This window comes from Salvia hispanica, chromosome 6 (assembly GCF_023119035.1).
Source record: "Salvia hispanica cultivar TCC Black 2014 chromosome 6, UniMelb_Shisp_WGS_1.0, whole genome shotgun sequence".
In the NCBI taxonomy this organism is placed as follows: domain Eukaryota; kingdom Viridiplantae; phylum Streptophyta; class Magnoliopsida; order Lamiales; family Lamiaceae; genus Salvia; species Salvia hispanica.
Genome location: NC_062970.1, coordinates 9,406,115 through 9,433,229, shown reverse-complemented (window position 1 = coordinate 9,433,229; position 27,115 = coordinate 9,406,115). Strand labels below are relative to the sequence as shown.

Sequence of the window (27,115 nt, the reverse complement as noted above, 5' to 3'; positions counted from 1 at the left end):
TGGGAGCAGTGCTTGATCCGAGAATGAAGTTGAAAGTTTTGGAGTATTTTTATTTAAGAATTGATCCTCTTTCAAGCAAGGATAAAATTCTGAAGCTGAAGATGAAACTGTATACTCTTTATGATGAGTATAAGAAAAGGGGTGTTGGGAAATTTTTGTCTAAAGTTCCTCAAGCTAGTAGTGGCAGTTCTAGTTCTCAAGTTAGAGAATTTGAATGGCTACGATATTATAAGTTTCTTCCTCTTGCCCGAATCTGTAACCTTCATTAGCAGATTCATTTTCTGTGGTTTCCCTGATCAAACTAGAAGTTACCAAGGAACCATGCATAGCACTGAATAGGGAGCCGCCGAATACTGTATAAAGAAGAAGTAAGGAGGGAAGAAATGAATCATGCATTGAATTGGGATGAAGACGACCTTGCTGTAAGTTATTTTTCATTCAAATATTGCATGTATTTATAGTTGTGCTTATTTTATTTATGATTTTGACTATTTTCTAATATTAATGTTCTAGATATATAAGAATCTAATGGGTGCAACTTCTGAAGAAAAGTCACCGCTAGATATTTATTTGGAGGAAGGTCTAATGGATGAAAATGTTGAGCTTGATTTACTCAAGTATTGGAGAGAAAATGCATCCCGCTTTGGAGAACTTTCTAGAATGGCATGTGATGTGCTTAGCATTCCTATAACAACAGTAGCATCAGAACCTTCATTAAGTATTGGAGCGCATGTTTTGAATAAATACAGAAATAGGCTCCTGCATGAAACAGTGCAAGCTCGTATTTGTCTACATAATTGGTTGCATGGATATTCTAAGGGTAAGTTTTTCTTTTTGTTTTAATTATTAAATTATCAAAAACATTATTAATGTATTTTTTTTTTAATAGATGATGAAGACTATGAGCTCGATGCCAATGATCCGGTTGATGCTTCAAACGTTATTGATGTGGAACAACGTCATTCAAATGCTTAGATTTTATTTCAATTGTACTTCTTTATTTATCTGGATTCTTAACATGTAATGAGTTAAATCATGGTGGTTTTTTACTATTTGTAGTACTTTGATGTCTTGGTTTTAAGTTTGAACAGAGATTGGCATGTAAGTATTGCATATGAAGCTCACTTAGTAATTTTGACTATGCGAGTTTTTTGAAAGCATCTTGGCCTGAATAACCCGATGAGTTAGCCCGAAACCCGAAGGGTTAAGGTTAGGGTTGAATTTTCTCAGCCCGAAAAAATATAACCCGAATGGTCCGACAACCCAAACGGGTTGGTCCAATTGACATCCCTAATTCTGCCAAAGCTTCTATTTTTACATTTTATCATGATTATCAAACACATAAATAAATTACTAGTAGTAGTATATGTTTTCATATATTCACTACCAAATATTATTCTTATTAAATTATTTAGGCTTAATGAAGATAAGTTAGCATTTATCATATGAATCCTTACATTATTATTTGATGAGATAGTATTTACCTTTGGCAAGAAAGATTCGTTAAATAAAAATAGCATACTATAGTTAAATTACCTGATTACTAATTAAGCTGATTAGTAAATAACGCTGTCTTCAACTTTTGATTTCTACAAATAGGAGGCCATCTCGTTTTCGCAGAATCACCTGCGCTTTCATTTCAAAACCCACAAATCAAAGACAAGGGAAAAGGAAAACAAGGATCCTTTGATTTCTGTAGCGTTTACAGGCGGAGTAATGGCGGATCAGTTGACTGACGATCAGATCTCTGAGTTTAAGGAGGCTTTCAGCCTTTTCGACAAGGATGGCGATGGTGCGCATCTCCTCTTCTCCTTTCGCCCCTATTTTTCTGTGTTTTTTTGATTTTGTACATCCTAGCTCCTGTCGTCATTCGATTCATGCTGTGTGTTTTTGTAATTACTCATTAGTTTTCTTTTCGTCGTTTTCCCCCTGCGATTCTGATGTGGATTTGATTTTTTGCACACATCTGATTGGTTATTGTGTATTTCTGACTTTGTCGAACCTAAATTGTTGCTGCGAATTAGCTTAAATTGATTACGAATCTCCCGTCAAAATGGCGATTTTGAGGCTATTCAGGCATCGTTAATGCATTTTGATGGTTTTGTAGTTTCCTGTGTAAGCCCTAGGGCATTTGTGGTTTGTGAAATGCTATATTTTTGGTTTGAGAGTTAAACTTCTCTCGGTTTTTGATCTGTTAGGAGATTATGAATTTGTGATTTTGCTCTACCATATTATTCTTTTAGCTCAAATTAGATCTACCTGTTGAATTAGCTTGATGTCTTGGTTGTGGATTCCACTGTAGCTGTTGGTCTGCAGGGGCTGTGCAAGATCTAATATAGTATCCGTTGACGAATTCGTTGCTGAATGCTTAATGCTGAATGAACTGATCTTAATATAGAATCTGAATCTCTGAATTTAGAATTTGCTCATGTCCTCATTCTAGAGATGTCATAGTTACACTTTCACTGGACAGGTTGCATCACCACCAAGGAGCTTGGAACCGTTATGAGGTCCCTGGGGCAGAACCCCACCGAGGCTGAGCTCCAAGATATGATTAATGAGGTGGATGCGGATGGTAATGGAACCATTGACTTCCCTGAGTTCTTGAACCTCATGGCGAGGAAAATGAAGGATACTGACTCGGAGGAGGAGCTAAAAGAGGCGTTCCGTGTGTTTGACAAGGATCAGAATGGCTTCATCTCTGCTGCCGAACTGCGCCATGTGATGACTAATCTCGGGGAGAAGCTGACTGACGAGGAAGTCGATGAGATGATCAGGGAGGCTGATGTTGATGGTGATGGACAGATCAACTATGAAGAGTTCGTCAAGGTGATGATGGCCAAATGATCAGCTCGCCCTCTAGTGCCTGTGCAAGCTTCTGTGGGTCGAAAAAATTGAAAAAAAACATGGAAAAAAGAATGGATGAAGAGTTTGGCTGGCTAGTCTGATGGCTTTCTAGTTTAGTTTTCATCTTTCTTCTGTCTTTATGGTTTTGAGTTGTTGAATATTTGATGATCTGTTGTTGTCGTGACTATCCTTTCTGATATGTATTTGTGACTGCTTATTTTCAGCAATTCTCCTTACCATGATTGTCCAATTTTATCAATTTTGATTGGGGCTGATTCTCTCACTAGAGACCTTTGATCTGTTATTATTTTGATTAGATATATTTGTCAATAGATGAAAATTGTTAGTAATTGTAATCATATGCGTATGAGAGGCATTGCTCATGTTTCCATTTTAGTGGTTCGACTATGGAAGAAATTGGGTCTTCTATGGATAGATTTAGAAGTGTCGTTCGATTTTTTAGGTAGTCAATGTTGGATATTTTAAAAGAGTGTCGTGAACTGAAAAAATATCAAGTAAGAGCTTGTGGGGGAAAAGATTCTCGCTCATGGAATTCGATATATTTGATGTGGGAAGCTACAACAACTTAAGGTTTGATTTGCTAGACCCAATGTATAGAATTTCTCTAGGATTTTTTATGAGGTAATTTTATAAATTTTTTGGATATATATATGCTACCTCTTCTTCCCCGCCTCATTCTTTTTTTTTAATGTCTCACTCTAATTGACACAATTTCTAAAATAGAAAAATCATCTTCTTTATTTTATTCTTTTTCCACTCAACTCACAAAATAAATTATAGTATAAAATTCACAACAAATAGGAAAGAGTGGGACAAATGAAGTAAGTGCTGTTTTTTCATGAGATTTACAAAGCGCAAGAGTTGTTAAAAGCTTTTCTAGAAGATAGTGGCGATAAATTGGATAAAATTAACAAAGAAAATGAAAGAAAAGTTAGACAAATGCTAAGGGAATCCTAAGAAGATGAATAAGCTAATATCCATGGTTGTTGTTGATCATTAATACTACAAAGTAAAACGTGCAACAACACATACAATAATAGTCGGGTCAACTCATTTGCCAAAGAAGTTGTAGCTGAATTAGTTCTGTGGAATTACAACTGTGGGATCCATATATGAAACTTTTCACTTTAGGAGTGACAGTAATGATATACAGAAATTTCTTAACAAGGATGCCAAGATTGGTGGAATAAAATTTGACATTTTAGATTGGTGAAGAATAGTGAATATAAATACCATATATTCACAATTGGCCTGTGATATTCTAGCGGTACCCGTCCCACTTGTAGCATTAGAGTCATCATTTAGCATCGGAGGACGAGTACTCTCGATCCACTTAGGAGCTCATTGAGTATTTCGCTTGTAGTCAAGATTGACTTCACAAGCCCACTAATATATTACTAGTATGTTACGGACTCAATTCTCACATCGGTTGTGAGAACAACTGGTGTAGGGCATATAGACTAAATGAACTCTCTCTTATAACAAGCTAGTCTTTTGGGCTGAGTTCTCTTGTTTGGTCTGTATCAATTGGTGCTTTCATTGAGAGTTCAAACGGCTCGGAGTGGTGGCCGGGCAACGAACTCGTCGTGACCAACAAGTACGTTTGGGCCGACTCGGAGTGATGACCCACAGAGTGGTGGCCGTGCAAAGAATCCTTTGTGACCAACGAGGATGTTGGCCCTTAAAGGAGGGTCGAATGTTACGGACTCAGTTCTCACATCGGGTGGCCGTGCAAAGAATCCGCCGTGACCAACGAGGATGTTGGCCCTTAAAGGAGGGTTGAATGTTACGAACTCAGTTCTCACATCAGTTGTGATAACAACGGGTGTGGGGTATATAGACTAAATGAACCCTCTCTCCTAATAGACTAGTCTTTTGGGTCGAGTTCTCATGTTTGGTCTGTAATATTATTCGAATAATTTTTAAGATATCGAAAAAATAGAGGAGGAATTTGAAAGTTTAATGTTCTATTCATTTAAGTTTATTGTTATTATTTGATTTTATCTTACTTATATTAGTCATTTTGTGGGGTATATAGACTAAATGAACCCTCTCTCCTAATAGACTAGTCTTTTGGGTCGAGTTCTCATGTTTGGTCTGTAACATTATTCGAATAATTTTTAAGATATCGAAAAAATAGAGGAGGAATTTGAAAGTTTAATGTTCTATTCATTTAAGTTTATTGTTATTATTTGATTTTATCTTACTTATATTAGTCATTTTGTGTAGGTATAACAACTTTATTTGTCTCACAACTTTCAGTCTCAACAAATTAACCAATCTCCTTTATTTGTTGAAACATGGACAATATTGAAGAATTGAAAAAAAAATACAGTAGTATATTTTTAAGTGAATTTTAAAGTTTGAACCTATTTTAATTCATTGATTTTAAAGTTTGATTAATTCTATTTTTGTTGGCATTGATTGATGTGATATTTGTTGTGTTGGCTAATGAATGCTGATCATGTTATATGATTTTTTAGATTTTTAGATATTTGTTATATTAGATTTCAGTTTTGGTTTTCAGTTTTTTTTAATTATTTATGTAATTTTGGATTATCGCTTTGATTTATACATATCAATTTTTTGATTTTGATATTTCGATTAATTCGGTTCGATTAGTTATAATTTTAGAAAATTCAATTTTTAATTCTGCCCGATCCAAACAAAAATCTAACCGAAAGGCCTCGGAGTTTGCTGCCAAAATTGCAAGATTTCCGCGAGTTTGTTTTGGCTTGCCGTTTAATTAGAACTAGTATCACGCCTGTGCGATGCACAGAATAAAATATTTTAAAATATTAGTTTTAGATCGTAAATTAATTAAATAAAATTAGAAACAATATTATTATATTAAAAAGTGTAAACAAAATGACTATGAATTATACAACTACAACATATTCCCTCCGTTCCTTATAACTAAAAGAATAACTCTAATCTACAATCAGGGGCGGAGCCACCTTATAAGAAGGTGGGGCAAATGCCCCTCCTCAAATATGTTTGCATGTACTAATTTATTGTGCAATTTTGTAAAAATATTTGAATTTCCTTGTATTTGCCCCTTCTCAAATGCTCAAAATTTCCTCACATATAATTTTGCCCCCTTTCATTTTTAATCCTAGCTCCGCCCCTGTCTACAATTAACCAAACTAATAGTAATAATTTAAGGGGTTGTTTGGTTTGCATAATTGTATCCGAGATTAAATTTGTAGTGTGTTTGGTTCATGAGATTCAACCCCACAATTCAATCCTAGATGGATAATTATGGGATAGTTAGTCATAGCTAACCCCCTATGACTAAAATAATCTCACAACTCAATCTTAAATTGTATCTTGGTATTATTTTATCTTGGAAACCGAACACCACATAAATGTCAAAAAAGACTAAACCTGGACATGCAAATTAGACATGAATTGTTTCTCCTAAAATTTCAACATGTGAGAAGTATTTATAGAGATTTTTCTTTGTTTCATTATATTTTTTAACTTCCCTCAATCATCTTTCAAAACATTATTTTAATTGCAATATAGTGATCCTAAATATTAAAAACCCAAACCTTGAAGCGTAAATTCTAAACCCTTAACTTTAAAATATACTCATAATGATCAACAAATGATTCAAATATAAATCTGTATTCATATCTTATACTGGGTGAGCCTAATTGATAATCCTTGGGATATAGCTAAGGTTGTGATTGGGATCTCTATCAGTGAAAAGGCTTTTTAAATGTCAGGCTTTCAGAAAATTAGAAGAAAAATTATATAAGTAGTATTGATCTATGTAGTTAGTCACTTAAAAGTCTTAATGAGAAAAAAGAATCTAGACACCAAATATGATGATTTCTCAAAGGAAAGTAACGACTAAAACTTCAGTAAAATTGAGCAAACACCCATGCGATGCTCGGAAATTAATTTATTTTATATTAATTTAAATTTTAAAAATTAAGTAATATCTATATATTATGAAATAATATAAATAGATATGTGTGCAACAACAATTTAGCCTTATACAAAATAATGATAAAATAAGTATATTCACAAATAATATGACACACTATAAAAGTGAATTTATCAATATAACAATTGGTCATTAATAGAAGAGAGAAAATATAAATTGTAGTTTAATTTATTATCTAGTTCAGTACTTACAATTGTATACCGAGATTATCAAATTCATATTTTGTACTATTTATTTAATTTTTTACAATTAGATTATTACCACTAAAACCATATATTGTTAAATTTATAATAAGATATAAAGCCCTAACCCCTAAACCTTAAATTCTAAACTCATATCATAATAATTTTAAAAACCTTTTTAACGTCTATCAATCTTCTTTTAAAATATTTTCACTTCTTTCATTTATTTATCATAAGAATCTTTTGATTTCTCTCACTTATGACATGATTTTATAGCAATTATATGACTTTATGTTAATTTTTTCAAAACACTCCTAATTTAAATTTGTTAAAATTAAGTAATATCTACATGGCATAAAAATAATATAATTTAGCTTTGTACAATATAATAAGAGTAACAAATTGTTTAAATTTACAAATAATAGTCAATACCTTTAATTATTTGATAATAATCCTAAAATTAAACAAAAGTATGCATTATCAATTATTGAAAGTTTAGATTTATTATAAAAAAATATTTACATATACATATAAAGTAAATTTATAAACACAATAATAATCGTCAATCAATAAAATAGAGAAAATATAAATTATAATTTAATTTACTTATTTATTTAAGGAGTACAATAAATCACGTAACAATTGTAACATTTTTAAAATGTAATTTTTAAATAGTATGCATTATCAATTATTGAAAATTTAGATTTATTATAAAAAAATATTTACATATACATATAAAGTAAATTTATAAACACAATAATAATTGTCAATCAATAAAATAGAGAAATATAAATTATAATTTAATTTACTTATTTATTTAAGGAGTACAATAAATCACGTAACAATTGTAACATTTTTAAAATGTAATTTTTAAATAGCAGTACATTATTACAATAATCTAACTACATTCCTAATTCTGTTTTCTAATCTACAGCCCTCAGATCCTATCCACAATGGAATGCCTTGATTGTCAAAATTTTCGGTATTCTAACTATTACAATCGAAGAAAGAAAACAACAATAAGTGGAATGTAAAATTACAATGAAAATAATAAAACAAATAGAACTATGATTTAGAATATGAAATTACAAATGAAAATAATAAAACAAATAGAACTACTATAATTAGTCAAGTCGAGGACATTATTCTTTCAGCAAGACAAATTATGTCGCGGCTAGTATTCTTGAATTGACGCACTATTCTAAAGATAAAACGACTTTCCTAGCATATAGAAGCACCACAAACCCGCTAGGCACCGACGAAATTAATTGAGCTTCGAGAATCCAATAACCTAAAATATGTACCAAACTGTAAATGCTTTTGTTGGTGTGTAATTCATCTACGAATCTATAACTTTTATAGCCACATAATAAGGATATGAAAAGTCATGGAATTAATACACTATAAACCACAAAATTAAGATAAAGAATGTTACTTATATGAAATGAAAAGCCAAAAGTCTTCTCATGGCTATGATCACCCTCCCATACACACGCCATTATTCCCACATTTAATTGCTTTCTTAATTTCTTTGCATACTTGGTTAGATGTATTGTGACGTGGGAAATTGATGTATATAATTGTAACGTAATATTAGTGATGGATACGGAAACGGAATATATTATAGTGTCGGCTTGTATTTTCATTTATTTGTATAAATGAAAACTTTTGGTCTCTCTAATTACTACATAAATAAATAAAAACCTTTTCATTTTTCTAATTTTATTAAAAAAAATTATAATGGCAATCTTGTTATTTTCTCCAAAACTCCCCAAAACTCCCATTTTATATATGTATAGATAGATAGATAAATAGATTATTGTGGATTATCCAAATCAGTAAATTTACATACTAGTATTTTTAAGTAAATATATACCATAAATTATAAATTGGGAACGGTTTAAATTAATATTCACACACTATTTAGATATTCTATTAGTTATTTATCTAGTTTAAAATCTAGTACTGTAATTTACATTTTGTTTAACAAAATCAAATTTTTTGTATAGCATCATTCCACTTAATAAAATTAGCTCTTTTTTCATCATAGACATTATTCCAAGTATTAGATTATTTTAAAAGGAAAAATACAAAATTTGAAAGGCTGCAGCTGTATTGTAACGGTACAATCCAAAGAGTGGCAATATCACATTTTGGTGTGCCGATATCAATTCACCCATTCCTAATCCATACCCCTTATTTCGCCGAGTATATATCAAATCTCTCTCATCTGCTTCCTAAAATCTATTCCTCAATCACATACATACAAGGGAGGGATCGCTATCTGAAATCCTCTTCTTGCATCTGCCAAGTCTGATATTATATCTGTCTACCAAAGAAAGCGAAAGCATTGTGAAATTTAGTCTCTGTCGGTCCAAGGTATATTTTTTCGTTCTGGGTTTCTTATAACCCTCCAATTAAGTACTGCATTAGCTGCTGTTTGATGTTCTTGGGAATTTTGGTTCAGATCATATTGGATTAGGGCTTCTCGATTTATTTCAAGATTTTGTTATTTGTGTGGTATACTCGATTTTATAATTATTTTTCCGTGAATTTCCTGATTTATTATTGACTTTTTAGGTGGCTTCTTGAGTGATTCAATTTAGGGTTTATACTTTGCTTGCTCTGATTTCGATCCGAAAAATGGTCTTTCCCGTGTTCTCAAAGTTCTTTGCTTTGATGCGACGTTAATGCTTCTGAAATACTGGAATTTTTGGCACGATCTTTACTTCTAAAACCGATTTTCTCCTCATTTCTTTGTAATCCTCCTACTCGGGAAGTTGCACGATTGAATTGTGTGTTTTGTACTCTGAATTTTTGGCACGATCTTTACAGAATTAAAGAAGATTTCAGGGGCAAGGTCATTACACAACAGCTTGGCAGTGGAAATTTGAACATTATTATCACTTTAACTTTTTTATCCTTTATGCTTTTAGTTTTGGGAGTTTACATGCTTTGTGTGTTAGATCCTTAGTTGATTAGTAAAATCCTGCAGTGGATAAGGTGGGGGAGAAAATATGTGAAAATCAAATTTATGAGCATTGGTAGTTTTGGGCCAGAATTCAAAATAGGGAAACCTAGCTGACATGATCTGACTTTTCTAATTTTCTTCTTGTATTTCAAGCAATGATAAAAATTGTCAAGATTCGAGCCTATTCGCAACTAGCACATTTACTTTTATGATTGAAATGCTGACCTAGAATTGTCCTGACTCCTGACCAGTGGCCACCCATATTTTGTGGACTACCTGTAGTATTTGTGTTATTCCAAGTTTTTGTCGAATGGTGTTTTCTTTCATTAGAGTAAGCTTGTTGATTGATCCAAGATGCAATTATTTTTGCAGGATCCTGTTTGGGTTTAATTGTCCCATACTTGTATTGACTGTTAGTTTTGCAAAGCAGCTGCTAAGAATACATTTTGCGCTAGCACGGAACGAGCGATGGTAATTTTCTCTTCTTGTATGTTCTTGTTTACGTGCACAAGTAATGCGTAGGTTAATAGAGTATCTGAATCAAAATAACCTGTCATCTAGGCGACAAACGAGAACCTTCCTCCAAATGTCATTAAACAACTGGCAAAGGAGCTTAAGAATCTCGATGAAACCCCTCCAGAAGGCATTAAAGTTGGTGTAAATGATGACAACTTTTCAGTTATATTCGCTGACATTGAAGGCCCTGGTACCTTTTTTATTAAAATCTTACATCACGATTATTCTTGTTATTGATTGTTTGTAACCTTGCAGCTGGGACGCCGTATGAGAATGGCCTTTTCCGAATGAAGTTGATATTGTCACAGGATTTCCCACACACTCCTCCAAAAGGTCTGTTATCCCACACTTAATATGGATACCGGTTGGATTAGGTCGTTCCAAATTCATAACTTATTTGCATTCTCGTGTGTAATGTATGACCGCATATGAAGCAAGAGTGCATCTTTTGTTACTTCCATAGGCCTCAGTTTTAACCACATTCATTTCGTGAAACTATCTGTTTCTGCGTATGGTTGGAATTTATTTATGAGTGATATAGTGGATGACTGGATTAGCTTGTAATACAAAAGTTGAAATTAAGGGGTTCATACATCTGATTAATTTTTAGTTTTGGGGTTGGTACATGAATGCGAATATTCTAATTATTTTCGAGCTGTATCTTCTGTCAGGCTATTTCTTGACCAAGATTTTTCATCCTAATATATCATCCGTTGGTGAGATCTGTGTTAATGCATTGAAGAGAGACTGGAATCCCACCCTTGGCTTACGACATGTTTTAATCGTAAGTCCTGTTGGGTTTTCTATGTAGTATATTCGAATAATTGATAATATCCCCCAAGAGGCTTATGTTTCTCATTCGGTGTCTTGTTGCTGACCAGGTGATCAGATGCTTACTGATCGAACCATTTCCAGAATCGGCTCTAAATGAGCAGGCTGGCAAGATGCTGCTAGAAGATTATGACGAGTATGCCAGACATGCGAGGTGAGTTGTACTGTCACTGAAATATATACACGTGATTTATAATAAACATAAAAAGCTGTTTGATGATGATGAAATACCTAAAACATCAGGCTTTTCACTGGGATACATGCTGTAAAGCCAAAGTCAAAGCTGAAATCCGGAGCAATTTCCGAGCCACCAGCTGCGTTGAACGTGGACCAGACGAACACCTCGGCAAAGTGTGCTGATCAAAAGACTGCCATATCTGGTGGTGCTCCCCCGTTGCCCACCCCATTGGCCCCCAAAGCAGAGAACATGCAAGATCAGTCAGTAGCTATGCTGTCATCAACTGAGATAGTAGGAGTGAGTGGATCAGAAGCAGCTGCAGCTATGCTGAAGAAGGAGGCTGCGCTAATGAAGGTTCCGGCAGCAGGCAAGAAGAAGATAGATGCTAGAAAGAAAAGCTTGAAGAGATTATGAAACAGCCCTCTGTGTGTGTTTGGTTTCTTCTTTTTTTATCAATCTGTACTATAAAGATGGGAGCTTTTGGATAACATATACGTCCATGTTCCTTTTCTCCTTTGCCCCTTATTTCTTTTGATAATTTAAAAGATGAGTATCCAATTGGAGTATCTAAATGCTATAGATATATCGATATTTTTTGTTTACGAGGGTTTGATTTGTGCCTTAAAGAGAGTGTGTTTTATGTTTCAATTTAAAGATGCAATTTTGTTATTGTTTTGAAGTCTAAGTAAGAAATCAAGATATTCAAATCCAAGGCATTGTTTAAAATTACATGAAAAACTGCAGAGTATCTATCAGATTCATACGATGTTTCTTTCCCCTGTTTTATATCACAGCTATTATACAATGTTAAGCTGCACACATACTCTACTCTGCAGATCGAAATGAATTTAACACTCCATGAAATTTTGAAAAAAAAAAGCTAGTAAACAAGTTGTGGCTCAAACTCAGCAAAGTCCACTGAACCAGATTCAATGGGTTTCATGAGATATGCAGCAAGCAGCTCGTTAGCCAGAGCTGCAATGAGAGGGATCCTCTTTAGGTTCTTCACCAACGGGATGTCGTCCGTGTCCCCAACTGCAAGCAGCTTTGTGTTGATCTCCACCATCCTGTCCAATTTCCTCTTGAACTCCGGGTTCTCAACATCCAGCACAGCAGGGAAGATCCTTGCAGTTGTGCGGTTTGTCTGCACGAGCGACAACACAAGATATTGGATATATGAATCCACAAAATTACTTCAAAAAATAGATTTTTTACCTCAATTATAACATGCATATCGAATTCCTTTGTGTCGAGGCCAATGCCTTCATAGAAAGCACTTCTTTGGCAGTCATTAAGGTACATTGTCACATAAACCTGCAAATTTCAACATTAAAGAATGTAAGCAAACATGAGATGCACCATAAATCTTCAAAGAAACAACAAGCAAGAAGTAGGAATTACAGAGAGGCAGAAGAAGCGGGACCACAGCTTCGCCTTCCAGTCATTGAGGAACTGCGGCTGAGCCTTCATCAGCGCAGAGAAGAAATCACCGTGGCGATTCTCATCCTGGCACCAGTTCTCGAAGTACTTGAAGATGGGGTAGCATTGGTACTCGGGGTTCTCCTTGAGGTGGCGGTATATGGTGATGTACCTCCAGTATCCAATCTTCTCAGACAAGTATGTTGCATAGAAGATGAACTTAGGCTTGAAGAAAGTGTACTTTCTGGCCTTTGTAAGGAACCCCAAATCCAGAGCCAAATTGAAGTCAGACAATCCTTTATTCAGAAACCTGGTGACAAATTCCAATAAACCTTAGTTTCAGCAGCCTCTTGGCCAATCAAAAGGGAGTCAGTCGAACTTACCCTGCGTGGCGCGCTTCGTCTCTCGACATCAGAGAGAATATTTCAGCAACCACAGGGTTGGTTTTCTGCCAAAGCAATCAACAATGAGGCCATTCAATTTAGTAGAAAAACAAGACTAAAAACAAAAGTAAGCCTATTATCCTGTCTAAAACAATGCAGTTGATGAAATTACAGTTGATCAATCAAATCCATCAAAATGAAAATAGCTCACAGCCTTTCTGATTATCCCCAAATTAAGCATAGGCATGTAACACAAATAGACTAAAACAAGGCTTTAACTGAATTGTAACATTAATCAGCTCCAACATTAAGCAATATAACATACAAGTATAAACACAATTGAATCAATAAATTCACACAGAAAAATCAAGAAACACACACACACAGAGATACCTTAAGCCTGCGGCCGAGCTCCTTGTAGAGAAGGAAACCGGAGAACTCAGCAGTGCAAGAGCGCTCCAAGAATTCGACAAAGATTTGCCTCAACGGGCCCTGCATCTTGTCAGCAGCCTCCTTGAATTCCTTATTCCTGACGAAGTGAGTCTGGTTGAAGTCGGTCTTGAACTCCTGCAACAGAGCCTCAAACTCCGCCATGTTCAAGTTCTTGTTTATCTCCGTGTTGAAGAGCTGCTCCATTTCGTCAAAATCCGTGGTGTAGAACCTCGGCGTCAAAAGGGACTCCTTTATCTCTTGCTTTTGGGTCTTCTTCTTGCTGGCAGCAGTAGGCGGCGGCGGGGTGGCGGTCGACGACATGTTCACGCTAAAAAATCTCGTCTTGGGACGTCCCGAGCTGCCAAATTTCGGGATGGAGCTGCTGAATTTTGAAATGGGCTTTACTAGAGCCATTTCTGCTGCCATTCACCGCAGAATTTCAGCAGAAATTTCAAGTGTGAGATGTTTATTTTTGGTGGTATAGACGCTGGGGATATATAACTTGGATGATCTAATCTCATCCAATGACAATCTTGTAGTTGAATTGGAGCCTGACACGTGGATTTTCTTATTACCCATCTCAGTTCTAATTTATTCAATATTTATGTCTCCTACTTTCTCTCCATTATTTCCTGACCTCTACTTTATGTGGTCAGATGAAATATATTGCAGTTATTATTAACTCAACAATCCAAAACAGTGTATATATAATATATTAGCCTCCGAAGAGAATATATGTTTACAAAATACACAATTTTTTCTCAAAAGCAAAAACAACAAAAAGCATGCATATGAGCCAGTGCACTGCTTTGTACTGACATGATTTCTCCCTCATTCTGCTGCAAGATTGCTCTCAACAACATTGTTTGCGCTGTAAGGTTGAACACGTCGAAGAATCCAGCTACAGCGGTCGTCGTCTGTTTAGTTGCGATGTAGAGATATTGTGGCATCACAATTGTCCACATGGTTGGCCTCAGTTTCAAAGGCTAAGTTATTTGTTGACTCTGTCAGGTCTCCCTCAGCAGGAGTAACCAACGGGCTGCTGGAGTCGGATCTTTCGCTCCCTTCCTTGTGTTTCATGTGGTCTTCAATGTCATCGAATTCAAGATTGCGTAGAAGATCAGGTATCACAATGCCGTTGCTGTCAACAAAACTAGATCCCATCTCTATATCTATCTTTTCCTTCTTGCTAGTGATATCTCCCATGAAATTCTGGTCCATCATTTCCATGACCTCGGCCTCGTCTTCGATGACAATTGAGCGGAAATCATTCATAGAAGGTGGGATTCTAGAGAAGAACACTTCTTTGAAGTTGCTAATCATCCCTTTGTTGTAAGGATTCTCCTTCTTAACATACCGATACCTGAAGTTCTCATACGTCGTCTGCACACATGAGGCGTAGTAGAACAAATGAAGATAAGCACAGAGGATGTCTAGTCTCTCGAGACAGAGTTAAGATTCGAGTAAATGACCTATTACCTGGTTGGTGCTGATCAAGTAGAAGTGGAAGAATGTTAGACCGCCTACAAACCAAAAGGTAACGAAACAGTAGAGGATGAGAATATCTGACAAATAATCGGATGTCATTGCCTTCCACACGGTGCCTTTCCTGGTGACAATATTGCACCATGAAACAACAAAGATGTAGGCGCACAAGAGCGTCGATGTTGATATGAACATGTAGAAGAATCTATAATTACGCTGCACATACAAATGAAGAAGATGATAATCATGTTAGTTTCACAAGAAAATAATAATCAGAGTAAATGCACAAAAACCATATCACCATTTTGCTAAACGAATAGAAAAATACTCACTACACCAATGCATTGACCAACCCATGGACAATGATGATCGAATCTCTGAACACAGTTGTTGCAGATGGAGCAGTGTGATGCACGGGGAGGACGGTAGAGCAAACACGTGTCACAAAATTTCACCTTCACTGTGTGTCCATTTACAATAACATCCTTTGTTCGGGGAAGTCTCAGATGAGGAGTTCTACCATTCACCCACTCCATTGAAGGGGTGTTCATTTCGATTGCCTCATCACACTCAGGAGGCCTTTTGTTTCTAGGAACAATCCCAGGATCTCTACTAGATGCAAGGAAGAGAAAAAGTATATCCTGCAGAAGAAAAGGAGAAAGAAACAGTTCATTAATCTTTTCACTTTCGTTCAGAAAACAGTTAGTTTACAGAACTTAACATCCCAAAAAGCCCCTATCGATAATCCAAATCACCCAAAAATATAATCTCAAATAAAGTTTAGAAAAGCATAGGCTAGCTATCAACAATATTAGTTACTGCACCCGCCCCCAAGATGTTGCCTAGTGAGTCTCAATATGAGGTAAACCTTGTAATCATGTCATCACTTCATTATACCTCAACTGCAGATCTAACAAATACTAATGATTAAATGGCAATTTTATGACCTCAGCCTAAAACAGGAGAAAAAGGTAAGCACAGATAGGAAACGAACACATCCTAATGAGATAATTACACCATGGAAGCTAGTTAGGCTTGTAGAGAATGCAACAAAGAGTGAAGCACGTTTTTACAGAGCATTCATGTTATAAGCGGTGCAACTTCTAACATAGTAACGCATTCAATCACCTTAACTGCTAATGCTAGGCCACATCTTCCAGTTTTGATTCGTATCAATAGAATTTAGCAAATTTAAGGATAAGTACAGCTCAGGTGAGAATAAGCACAAGTTTAGGATTGCTTACCAACACAGTTAGTACTATAGCCACAACGAGCATAGCATACCACGGAACGGCATTTTTATTTTCTTTGAGCCGGTGCCTAGAGATGAGAAATAACTTTATACAAAATGCAATAGCTGGACCTGCAATCATGAATGTGGATAAGAACAAAGAAGCCACATCTGGTCCAAAAATCAATCTTCCTCCAAAGAAGAACCTCTGCAACATCAAAACCAAAATCTCCATATAAGTGCTTGATTTTACATAATTATGCCAAAAATGTCATAATAGGAATCAAATCTATAAGAGACAGACACACACAGAAATGCATAGCCCCTCACTAAACACATTCACATTAATTTCTGGATTATTCAAAAAATCAAATACATTTTATGGAATCCAGAATTATGAAGTCCAACTTGTGAGAATGTAAATTCAGAAGATAATACCCCAAAACACAAATCCAATAATTACATCATTGTACTCATACAACTGAGTCAAATTAAGTAAAAGAACCACAGTTCATCACATCAAATCATCAGCAAATGGGCTTCTCATTCATCTCCAAACAATCAATCAAAACGGCAAGAGGGCTTACATTACTTCCTCTCCAAACTTGATAGAGCCTCTTAGTTTCGGGTTTTCCGAGGTCCATGTCTTCGAAAAACCCAAAACCCCAATTCAGATTTTACCCTCAAAATTTGATAACGAAAGCTCCTCTCTTTCGTTATTTGACAGCAGCCCACATACGAAATGACATTAAAGATTGTAAAAATCGTGCCTTTTCACTGTCCCTGATCAATTGTTGCATGCACGAACATGTATTACAGAGAGTGGTGGGTGAATTTCAAGAATCGTTATATGGGGTTCGGCGAGAGAGAGAGAGAAGTAAGAAATGGGATGATCAAGAAATAGCTGCCATTTGCCCTCTCCACACGGAATTTTCTTAAGCCAAAGTTTGCTTGTTCTTCTCTGTCTCTATTCTGTGAGTTTATTCCGAAAAATACGATATTGCAAAACGTACTTAATTATTTTTACCGTTTAAATCAAAAATTAATTCAGTAAAAAACTTAATTATTGTGATTTGTGAGTACATTTTATTAGAGTCAAATGATTATCTTCTCACTCTAGAATAAGTAAAAATAATATTTTTATCTATCACGAATTAGTTTTTTTAAAACGAGTAAAAAAAGAGTGAGTAAAATAATAATGTGTAGACATCCAAAATAACCATATTAGATAGGTGATTTAATGACGAACAAAACGAATTAATATATAAAGAGGTAAGAACATTAAATAAAATATACTTTTATGATCAGCCATGGTGGTACAACTTTATATTTTTCTAATATCTTCGCAATTTGATTAACTACTCCTACTTAACTGTTTTTGCTGGTGGCGTATGTTTTAAATGAAAAACATGAATTGATTAAATATTACTCTCGTCCATTGAAACTGAAAGTGTGCGATAATTATCTTGTAGTGTGTCCTTTAATTCTTTTCTAAAACACTCTTTATTGGTAGTATAATTTATTTTCATGATATTCATGTTGAAATATAACATGCCCTTTCTGATGAACATTTTCTTCACAACCCAAATAGTAGTACTTCTATCTAATATTGTTAGAACCTTTTACTCTATTATTATTAACAATGTACATTAGTAATTTGTTTTGCATTTTTACAAGCGAACGTGCAGGCACAGCATTCATATTTAAAAATTATATATTTTATTTAAGTAGTACTTCCTCCGTCCACAAACAATAGATCTATTGTTGTTCGGCACGGGTTTTAATATAGAATTGGTAAAGTAAGAGAGATGAGGAGAAAAAGTGAGTAAAGTATGAGAGATGGAATAAAAAGTGGAAAAAGTATGAGAGATAAACTTTCTATTTTAAAAAAGTGATCTACTTTTTGTGGACGTCCCAAAATGGCAAAAGTGATTTATTTTTATGTGGACGGATGGAGTACGTGCGTGGAGAAAGTTACGTTCAAATTTAATGTAGAAAATTGGCTTGCTTTAAATATTTTTTCTTGCTTGTTAATGCTGATATACTTTTCTGCTACTTTAATCCCAATAGGTTGATTTCACTGTAAAAATGTACAGAATTTAGAATCAGGATGCCTATTTTATTGTGTGATACACATTTTGAGAAAGAGAGAATCAATCTTTATTGTTCATTATACAATTATTTTAAAATGAACAAATATAAGTAGTAAATTAGAAAAATACCTAGTGCAGTAATATTGTAAGTCAATATTGGCTTCGAAATCCATGTAACAATATATAGACTAATTATAAACACATTTGCATCTATAAAAGTTAAAAAGAAACAGTGCAACTTTGCAATAAACCAGCTAAGAAGGTGTCGTTGTTTGCATTTTTTCCCCAAACGGTGGCCATAAACATACCGTATTAGTTTTGTCAAATAACATTCTAGAATTTTTAATTTAAGATGCTGCAAATAATTACTTATTCTAATTAAATTTATATACTAACAAAAATTTAAATAAAACATATAAAAAAAGTAAATAAAAAACAAGAATACGAAAAAATACCAACAAGAATCAAACTAAATTACACTTTTGTTGAAAGTACAATTATACTCCTTGGACTCATGTAGACCCATTATCGCACAATTAAAATAACATAGTAGTTATAAACTATATATGTGTATGTAGCTATCTTTTAGAAGAATTAGGTCTCCCACGTTGTATTAATCAAACTAAAATTGACACCCTACAATTTTACTAAGATCCAGTTGTATAGATTCCAAGTTGGTATTCGTGTATGCTCGACCTCGATTTTCTATTCTTTAATCAATTTACAATATTATTTTTAATACTATCATCCTTGTAATATTCAAAACTGATTTCTTAATTATGAATTATTGGTTCCCTTATCAGCCAGCACGATGTTTGGAGCAAATATCTGTCAACATTCAACAAGACTACTAATTAAGATAAAACAATTAATGAAAAAAAAAATATACAAAGTCTGTTGTGGTAAAAGTGGTACAACTATAAACCGCAGAATACATACTTACATCTCTTTCCTGGTGTGACAAATGCAAACATAATTCCTAACCAAAACTGAACAAAGGAAAAATGAAAAATCTATGCAGCCACAAACAGTAAAAGAGGTGTCTTTACACATTTTATCCAATATTCTTCTCTGTCAATGCGGTTTAACCAAGTTTTGATCATACCTTATCTACCAAGTACTGCAGAAGATGTTCTCTCAGAGCTAAACTCAGACCGATCCTCGTCGGTGAAACTATCTCCTGTCGTGTATTTCTCGTCTTGATCGGATGGAAGGAAAAAGGGGTCAATAATCACTTTCCCTCCTTTCGGCTTCTTCAAACTCTCCTCGATTCCCTTGTAATCCAGATTCTGCAGAATGCCTGGGAACGGTTTCCCATCCTTGCCAATCACACCGAGTTCTAAGTCTAGCTTTCCATGTGTCCTCATGAAGTCCGCGCTGAACTTTCTAGATATGGATTGTACGTGGAAATCTGCTTCGTTCACCCATTCCCGGAAGTTGATCCGAGTAGCTACTGGCTTAGAGAAGAAGATTTCTTTGATGTTCTGGCCTATTCCCAGATTGTATGGATTCTCCTTTCTATCATAACGGTACCTGAAGTTCTCATACGTCGTCTGTTCAAATAAGAAGCTCGGATTAAATGGAGTACATTTCAAGAACAGAAACTACTAGTACATCAATAGCTCAATACAGGGATGGTACCACTAAATATGGCTGACCTGGTTGGTTGATACGAGATAGGAATGGAAGACGCTGAGGCCACCAACAAACCACACGGAGATGAAGCAGTAAACAATTAGACTAACTGAGACAGTGTCGTCTGACATGTTCCGCCACAAGGGACCTGGCTTCTCGAGAAGGTTCAACAAGGAAAACGTGAAAACGTATATGCACAAGACTGTTGATGTTGTCACGAAACAGAAGAAGGTCCTGTAGTTTCTCTGCATCCAAATCAAACAATGGGAGAGTCATGTAAATGTGTAGTCTATGATAAGCACAACGACACAGAGATGATCACGACGACAAATGATCAATGAAATGATGAACATGCTTACAACTCCAATACACTGGCCCACCCATGGACAGTGGTGATCAAACCTCTGGACACAATTGTTGCAGATTGAGCAATGGGAAGCGCGTGGCGGGCGATACAACAAACAAGTATCACAAAACTTGACTTTAACTGTGTGGCCATTCACAATAACATCCTTGGTTCTTGGTATCTTGAACGAGGGAGTCCCGCAGCTGGCCCAATCCAAGGATCTAACCGACTCTACCTCAAAATCAACCGGTGGCCGGTTGTTCCTAGGAACTATACCAGGATTTCTCGCAGCAGTCATGTAGAGAAACGACAAAGCCTGCAAAACGAGCCAAATGCAACGATAGGTGAGGAAACTTTGCAAACTGGAAGATCATCTTTTTTACTAGCAAATCAGGTTTAAGTTGCCCACCAAAAATGTGAGGATAAATCCTCCGGCCAATACAATACGCCCGTACAAGAAATCAAGCTCTGAGATCCTAAAAATCATCTTTATACAGAAAGTTAATGCCGGACCACCTATGAGAACCGTCGACAAGAGGACTGAGCCTGCATCAGGACCAAAGACCAATCTCCCGCCACATAAAAATTTCTGAATAAATTCCAAACAGAAACAGAGTTCAGTTCATACATTGTGCAACAGTGAAAGTTGATAAGCATTGCAAAGATTAAATTTTTAATAGCAACAAACCAAACAAGAAATCATATATCCCTTTCATGAAACCCCAATTCTAATTCAATATTTCTCCCACAGCAAAACTTCCATGAACAAAAACTATACAAAACAGAAAAATAATGAAACCCTAATTCTACATTGAAGATTTTACACCACAGCAAAACTTCCATGACTAAACCATGAATATGAAAAAGCACCCATCTTTGATTTACAAAACAAAAATGGGGAAGAAATATCATACATTTCGACCCCTCCAAACTTGATAGAGGCGTTTCTTTGCCGAGGGACGATCAGTGCATTTAGAGGGTGGAGCAAAATCAGAAAACTTTTGCCCACCCATCGAGAAAAATTGGTCACCTAATTTTTCCTATGAATGATTTTTTGTTAAATTTATCTGCAAAGAAAAAAACAAAAATGCCCTAAAATGGGTGAGAGAAAATCAAGATTTCTCAGACGGGCCAGCAGTTGGAGGCATGGAGAGGATGAAAAAAAATGTGTTTTTTAATTTAATTTTTTTTCTGGGTTATTTTGCCTCAACATTAGCCACTGGCCCCCTCTGCTCTACAACCCTATTTCTCTCTCAAGAGGCAAATGATTTCCTCGCGCTATGTCTCTCTGCTTCTCTTCCAAATCTCACTATTCTTGGAAGTTGCAAAACGGTTGGTTTTCATCTTCTCCCAATTTATGCGGATTTTTCGCGCGCGCTATAATTATTTTAAATTAATCGGAAATCAAAATGATTACTTTTTTTTATAGAAAACACAGTTGCTCAAATTATGATTTTTATAAAAAGATTGAAAATGAGTAAATTTGGATATGTTTTCAACTAGAGAAATATTATGACCCGTATGGGTAACATTTTAGTACTCCTTCCATCTATAATAGATGACATACTTGGAAAATGACACGAGATTTTAAAAAATGTTGTTTTTATGTGTTAGGGGAAAGCGAAAATAATATATTTATATTAATGTGAGCGAAAGTTTTTTCAGAAAAAAAAAATAAAAATGTGATAATCTTTTATGGGACAAACTAAAAAGGAAACTGTGACACCTATTATAGACGAAGTGACAATAAATAACCGAGGTCCTAGAGTCTGGTAATTGAAATGAGTATAATCTAAATCCCTTAACGAGGATCCATTGGAGGACGGAGGGAGTAGTATATAAGTAAGTATAATATTACTTTCAATATTTGAATAAGCTAGTGAATTATGAGTTTCAAAAATATATATTAGTTTTATAACAAAATATGAATTAAATATATTAGTATAATGTATAGCCTACTTACCCTTAATAGTAAACCATTAATATTAAAAGTGAAATATGACATTTTAAAATATGATTTAATATGATTATAATTGTGGAAGATATAAAGCGGTATTTTCACGTATAAAACATAAGCATGGATTTAGACGAACATACGAGTTTATTCAAACTGATTCCACATATAAAAGCTACACGGCCTCTATAAAACATAAGACAAGTAGAAAATCTGAGTAAAATTATGTCTCCTAAAACGATAAAAATTGCAGGATCAGACAAACATATGCAGTTCAGGCCTGGAGAATACATTGTTCTCTTCATCCTCGAGCACAGGATACGAAGCAACGAGCGCGTCTTGAGCACCGATGTAGAGTGAATTATAGATCTTCCAGTACACCTCTCTAACCTTTCTTGCTGGATGGAACAGCCCCTGCAGACAGTAGTTTAGCACAACGGCAGGACCCAATGCCACCCTCATGCCTTCGATGGCTTCCGTGACAGCATTGATGACGTGAGGCGACGTCTCAAAAATGTTAGGCCAGACATAGTTCAGCAGGTGGACCAGAGCATCCTCGCACCCCAGACCTGCAACTCCAAGAGCCATGTGCTTCACAGCTGAGGCTGCAGTTTGCCGATGAACCAGATCCCTATCCATGAGTGCATCCTCCAGCAAGGGAGTAACTGCATATATGTAGTCTTTTCCCATTTCGCCAATATATTCAAACAGGAAAGAAAGTGATTTCAGGACACCGTTCTGCACATTGAGCTCGGGGACACGGTATTCGTTCATCAATGCAGGAAGGACTGTGAATGGTGAGCATGTTTCTGCGACAATTGCTATGGCCACTGTTGTGCACACACGATTTTGACGTTCCTGAACCTTGAGGTTGTTCAGCAGTGTTGCAAGAACATCTTGTGGCCCAATGGCCTTAGCAATGTAACCGAAAGTGTTGACAGTTGCTCTACGAATACCCTTCTTGTGAGCTTTAAGCATCTCCAGGAGCTCGAAGCATATCCTCATCCACTCCCTTGCAGGAACAAATTCAGCTCCACGATCAGCAATTCTTCCAACAAGATCGATACAGTTCTCTTGGACTTTCTCATGACGATTCTTCAATATAGGAGTCAGCCGAGGAAGCAAATCTTTGATAGGTGGAGTCATCTTAGTCATACCAATAACATTGACGATAGCCTTGAGAGCACCCAATATTGAACCCAAAACCTCTGGATATTCCTCCCCTAGATACTCGTACAACACAACACCAAGATGGCCCATCAATTGTTCTTCTCCACACTGTTTCATAACCACAGCGATCCTAGATATAAGATCTGCTGCTTGTTGTCTCACTTTCGCACTCTTATTGTTAAGACGCCATTTAATGGTACCACATATCTGGGGAAGATATGGCTTCACTCTCTGGCCAAGGGAGTTCACAACAGCACCAAAACCGTTGAGCATAACATTGGCATCATCACTCGTTTGTTCTTGGAAGGCATAAAGAATACCATCAATTAATAGCTCTTCCAAGCGAGCATCAATATCGGATGCCCCCAAGTTGGCAACCACCTTCTCAATTGTCTCCATTACCATCCTTCTATAAGGCTCACTTTCATCTTTCAGGTCTTCAACAATCCTTCCAACTATATCAGCAACCCCAACTTTGTTAGCTATCTCAACCGTTGTCTCCACAAGTTGCTTATAATTTCTTCTATCCAAGGCCATCCTTCGAACCCAAAAATTGCGGAAGAACTCAGGAAGAATATCATTTCTAATGTATTCTGCCTCTACACCTTCTGTACTCACACACTGCTTCACCACTTTGAGCACAATCTTCTTCATTTCTTCATCTGGAGACTGGAACTCACGAATCAGAATAACCATAACTTCCTTTGTATAGTAGCTAGCATACATAGCATCCATGAGTGGTATGATGAAACCAATGGACTTAAGGAAAGCGGCAAGTACTTTCCCACGATGAGATCTGATGCCCTTCCATAGAGGCTTCAACACAGAGTCAAAACTTTCAATACCATATGGGGCAGCAGCCTCAGCAAGAGCAGCCAAAGACAGAGCAGTTATTGTTCTGACTTTCTGATTTTCATCATTAAGCCCATGCTCAATGATCTCAACAAGGGATCTCAAGTGGGGAAGAACTGCACACCCTATTAAAATAGCTATCTGCTGCACAATCTTGATACCAGTGTGCCGAGCTTGCCATGATTTCTTACTCTGACAGACAGCTTTCAAGAATGGTAATAGAGCAGGAATCCCAAGGGCAGACGCAACAACACTAAAAGCTCTTGCAGTGGTGTTTCTGACATACTCATCTATGTTATCAATATCTGGACGCATTGCAGCAATCATAGTGGCCAACCCAGCTGCCTTGCTCAGATTTGAGATGATCTCTCTACCTTCAACACGAGCATAGTAATCCTCATCAATCAACAAAGGCTCGATAACCACCAAAATTTTGTGGACATATGGACGAACCAGTTCATCCAACTTGTAAAGCACCCTGTCAATAACTTTCACCAACAAGTGTCTCTCTTGATCTTCCAAAGTGGGCTGCATGAGCAGCGGTAGAATACGGTTGAACATAGGCCCAGCACCAAATTCCCTTGCCTTATCTGTAAGCTGTCTCAGAGCAGTCTTTCTCTGTGGAGGAGTTCCATTTTTAACTTTTAGCAAGAGTTTCATGATCTTACGCTCCTTCTGCTCTTCAGGAGATAGCTCCTCCTCATTTTCTTCGTTCAGCAGCGAGCCAAAGTACTGATAATCTTCTGGTTTCATAAACGGCAAACCTCCTGGCAACTCTTTAGGCACATCAAATTGTTGTCCTCGGTTCTCTTCTGGAATGTTATAAAGAGGTGTCCCCATTGGTGTCGGGGTAGCAAGAAGCTTCCGTGCAGGAGTTCGGATAGGAACATAAGAGGCAGGGGGTTCCAAAATCTTGTACCCTTCTTCTGGAAACATTGAATCCAGCTCCTCATCAGTCAGTGGCCTATTTCTATCCTCAATGTCCTTCTCCCACCTTAACAAATTATACTGTTCAGGAGTCATTGCACCTCGCATAAGAGCATTTGGTGTGGGCGTAGCCATGTCAACAGCCCCAAATGGAGTGACACCAGGGGTATAAGCTGCAGCAGGTGTTGCACCAGGTGTAGCACTACCCATAGTGGCTGGAGTCTCATCCCACCTCGATCTCTGCCGTTTTGGGGTCGGAGTGGCTAGCCCTCCCAGCTTAGGTGTGGCATCCCAAGCCATTCCTGCAGGTGTTGCTCCAGGTGTAACACCTCCAGCAGGAGTTGATTCTGAATCATTAAGGCGCCCAGGGGTTGGAGTTTCATCCCATCTATTTTTCCTAGAGACCGAGGGTGTTGCTTCCCCAATCCTCCCAGGAGTTGGTGTTGCATCCCACCTCCCAATTCCAGGAGTTGAGTCGGGCATATCCCAGTCAGATGCTGCCTTAGATTTCTTTGCACCACCAGCATTCTCATCTTGGGACATATCCCATCTATTCCTCTTCTTTGGCTTCTCCACATCTTTCTCCTTCTCCTTGTTTTCCTCCTCTTCCTTCTTTCTTTTTGCTATCTCCCTCCTCACCTCCTCTTCCTTGCGTTTCAGTGCTTCTTCCTTCATCACATCACCATAAGTCCTCACTTCAGGACCAGGGGTCTTGTCCAGGAAAGGATCATTCCTCTCTGGAGATATAATCCTATTCAACCTCCTCCTCCTATAATCATCTTCACGGTCAATAATCTTGCCTGGCTGCTTGAACCCAGACATCTCATCCTCTTCCCCAGACCTCAGAGCCTCCTTAAAATACTGCTTTGGAGCAGTAAATGATGCCATCTTTCGAGCAATCTCATTCTCAGCCGGATCCGCATTATCATCATCCTCATTCACAGCTATAGATTGTTCATAGCCTTCAAACTTGTTCGAACTATAGAGATCAGTGTCAAAGGTTAAAGAAGTGAGAGCAGCAAGGTCCTTCTCCATCTTTTGCCTCTCTTCTTTCAACTTTTGAATCTCCGAACTGTCATCCATCTTTCCGATCCTAAATCTCCCCAACGCTGAAAATATAAAACCCTAGATTTGGAATCCTGTAGGAAATAAACCCAAATTATAAACCGGAAACCTCCTGATAATACTAGCTTCAGCCCCTATAACAAAAATAAACAGGAAAATTAAGTACTTGGATGACACAAATTCTAACCAGCAAAATCAAGGTTTAGCATAAAACGAAGAAATTAAGTCGAATTATTGCTCGCCGGAACGATTGAATGGAGATTTAAGGGTAAATCAAGTAAAGTAAAGCAGATATTAAAATCAAATTCTGACATGAATCGAATAATGCATAACCTAATGTTTATTGGAAAATATAGCGAACCTGATTTTGGGAGTGTTGGAGAAGAAGCGCGGTGCTGTTAGCAAAGGCGTTGTCTGCATCTATTAATACTCCTATTCCTATATATATCCGAATATCCAAATGGGCTTTATCCACTTAAGTTGGATTTCATCGGATCCATATATAAACCTGAATATATTCATTTAACTTATCGTTGATTTGGGCCTGGACTCGGCTCCAACTACACTTTGAGGTCCGATATCATTCCTTGCTTTGGGCTTACACTCTACTAACCAACTAATG

The 27,115-nt window shown here is 36.4% G+C and overlaps 6 protein-coding genes across 10 annotated transcripts; 2 read left to right on the top strand and 4 right to left on the bottom strand.

Moving 5' to 3' along the window:
- Positions 1-1,578: 1,578 nt before the first annotated feature.
- On the top strand, positions 1,579-3,070 carry LOC125194241 (calmodulin-7). The gene is made up of 2 exons (XM_048092358.1): positions 1,579-1,792; positions 2,474-3,070. Exons 1-2 carry the CDS (start codon positions 1,717-1,719, stop codon positions 2,845-2,847), a joined length of 450 nt encoding a protein of 149 aa, XP_047948315.1. The 5' UTR covers positions 1,579-1,716; the 3' UTR covers positions 2,848-3,070.
- A 6,162-nt stretch (positions 3,071-9,232) lies between these two features.
- Positions 9,233-12,012, top strand: LOC125194240 (ubiquitin-conjugating enzyme E2 22-like). Of its 2 annotated transcripts, none has more exons than XM_048092356.1 (7): positions 9,233-9,384; positions 10,349-10,447; positions 10,538-10,682; positions 10,748-10,825; positions 11,164-11,276; positions 11,374-11,477; positions 11,567-12,012. In XM_048092356.1, the coding sequence occupies exons 2-7, from the start codon at positions 10,445-10,447 to the stop codon at positions 11,913-11,915; spliced, it is 792 nt and encodes a 263-aa protein (XP_047948313.1). In that variant the 5' UTR covers positions 9,233-9,384; positions 10,349-10,444; the 3' UTR covers positions 11,916-12,012. The 2 variants fall into 2 exon arrangements, with proteins under 2 accessions (XP_047948313.1, XP_047948314.1); XM_048092357.1 differs by lacking the exon at positions 9,233-9,384 and adding an exon at positions 9,506-9,525.
- Positions 12,013-12,187: 175 nt separating this feature from the next.
- Positions 12,188-14,207, bottom strand: LOC125194239 (magnesium-protoporphyrin IX monomethyl ester [oxidative] cyclase, chloroplastic-like). The gene is made up of 5 exons (XM_048092355.1): positions 13,697-14,207; positions 13,304-13,368; positions 12,903-13,230; positions 12,717-12,815; positions 12,188-12,645 (listed from the first exon to the last, which is right to left on the bottom strand). Exons 1-5 carry the CDS (start codon positions 14,159-14,161, stop codon positions 12,382-12,384), a joined length of 1,221 nt encoding a protein of 406 aa, XP_047948312.1. The 5' UTR covers positions 14,162-14,207; the 3' UTR covers positions 12,188-12,381.
- Positions 14,208-14,423: 216 nt separating this feature from the next.
- Positions 14,424-17,385, bottom strand: LOC125192790 (probable protein S-acyltransferase 4). 2 transcript variants are annotated; one of them, XM_048090442.1, is made up of 5 exons: positions 17,039-17,385; positions 16,465-16,659; positions 15,553-15,861; positions 15,215-15,436; positions 14,424-15,118 (listed from the first exon to the last, which is right to left on the bottom strand). In XM_048090442.1, the coding sequence occupies exons 1-5, from the start codon at positions 17,093-17,095 to the stop codon at positions 14,657-14,659; spliced, it is 1,245 nt and encodes a 414-aa protein (XP_047946399.1). In that variant the 5' UTR covers positions 17,096-17,385; the 3' UTR covers positions 14,424-14,656. The 2 variants fall into 2 exon arrangements, with proteins under 2 accessions (XP_047946399.1, XP_047946400.1); XM_048090443.1 differs by having other exon boundaries at positions 15,574-15,861.
- Positions 17,386-19,418: 2,033 nt separating this feature from the next.
- On the bottom strand, positions 19,419-21,770 carry LOC125196892 (probable protein S-acyltransferase 1). 2 transcript variants are annotated; one of them, XM_048095552.1, is made up of 6 exons: positions 21,440-21,770; positions 20,935-21,114; positions 20,539-20,841; positions 20,203-20,424; positions 19,650-20,097; positions 19,528-19,557 (listed from the first exon to the last, which is right to left on the bottom strand). In XM_048095552.1, the coding sequence occupies exons 1-5, from the start codon at positions 21,536-21,538 to the stop codon at positions 19,651-19,653; spliced, it is 1,251 nt and encodes a 416-aa protein (XP_047951509.1). In that variant the 5' UTR covers positions 21,539-21,770; the 3' UTR covers positions 19,528-19,557; position 19,650. The 2 variants fall into 2 exon arrangements, with proteins under 2 accessions (XP_047951508.1, XP_047951509.1); XM_048095551.1 differs by having other exon boundaries at positions 19,419-20,097.
- An 810-nt stretch (positions 21,771-22,580) lies between these two features.
- On the bottom strand, positions 22,581-26,902 carry LOC125192187 (splicing factor 3B subunit 1-like). Of its 2 annotated transcripts, none has more exons than XM_048089703.1 (2): positions 26,855-26,902; positions 22,581-26,567 (listed from the first exon to the last, which is right to left on the bottom strand). In XM_048089703.1, the coding sequence occupies exon 2, from the start codon at positions 26,509-26,511 to the stop codon at positions 22,735-22,737; it is 3,777 nt and encodes a 1,258-aa protein (XP_047945660.1). In that variant the 5' UTR covers positions 26,512-26,567; positions 26,855-26,902; the 3' UTR covers positions 22,581-22,734. The 2 variants fall into 2 exon arrangements, with proteins under 2 accessions (XP_047945660.1, XP_047945659.1); XM_048089702.1 differs by having other exon boundaries at positions 22,581-26,627; positions 26,855-26,897.
- Between the last annotated feature and the right edge of the window lie 213 nt (positions 26,903-27,115).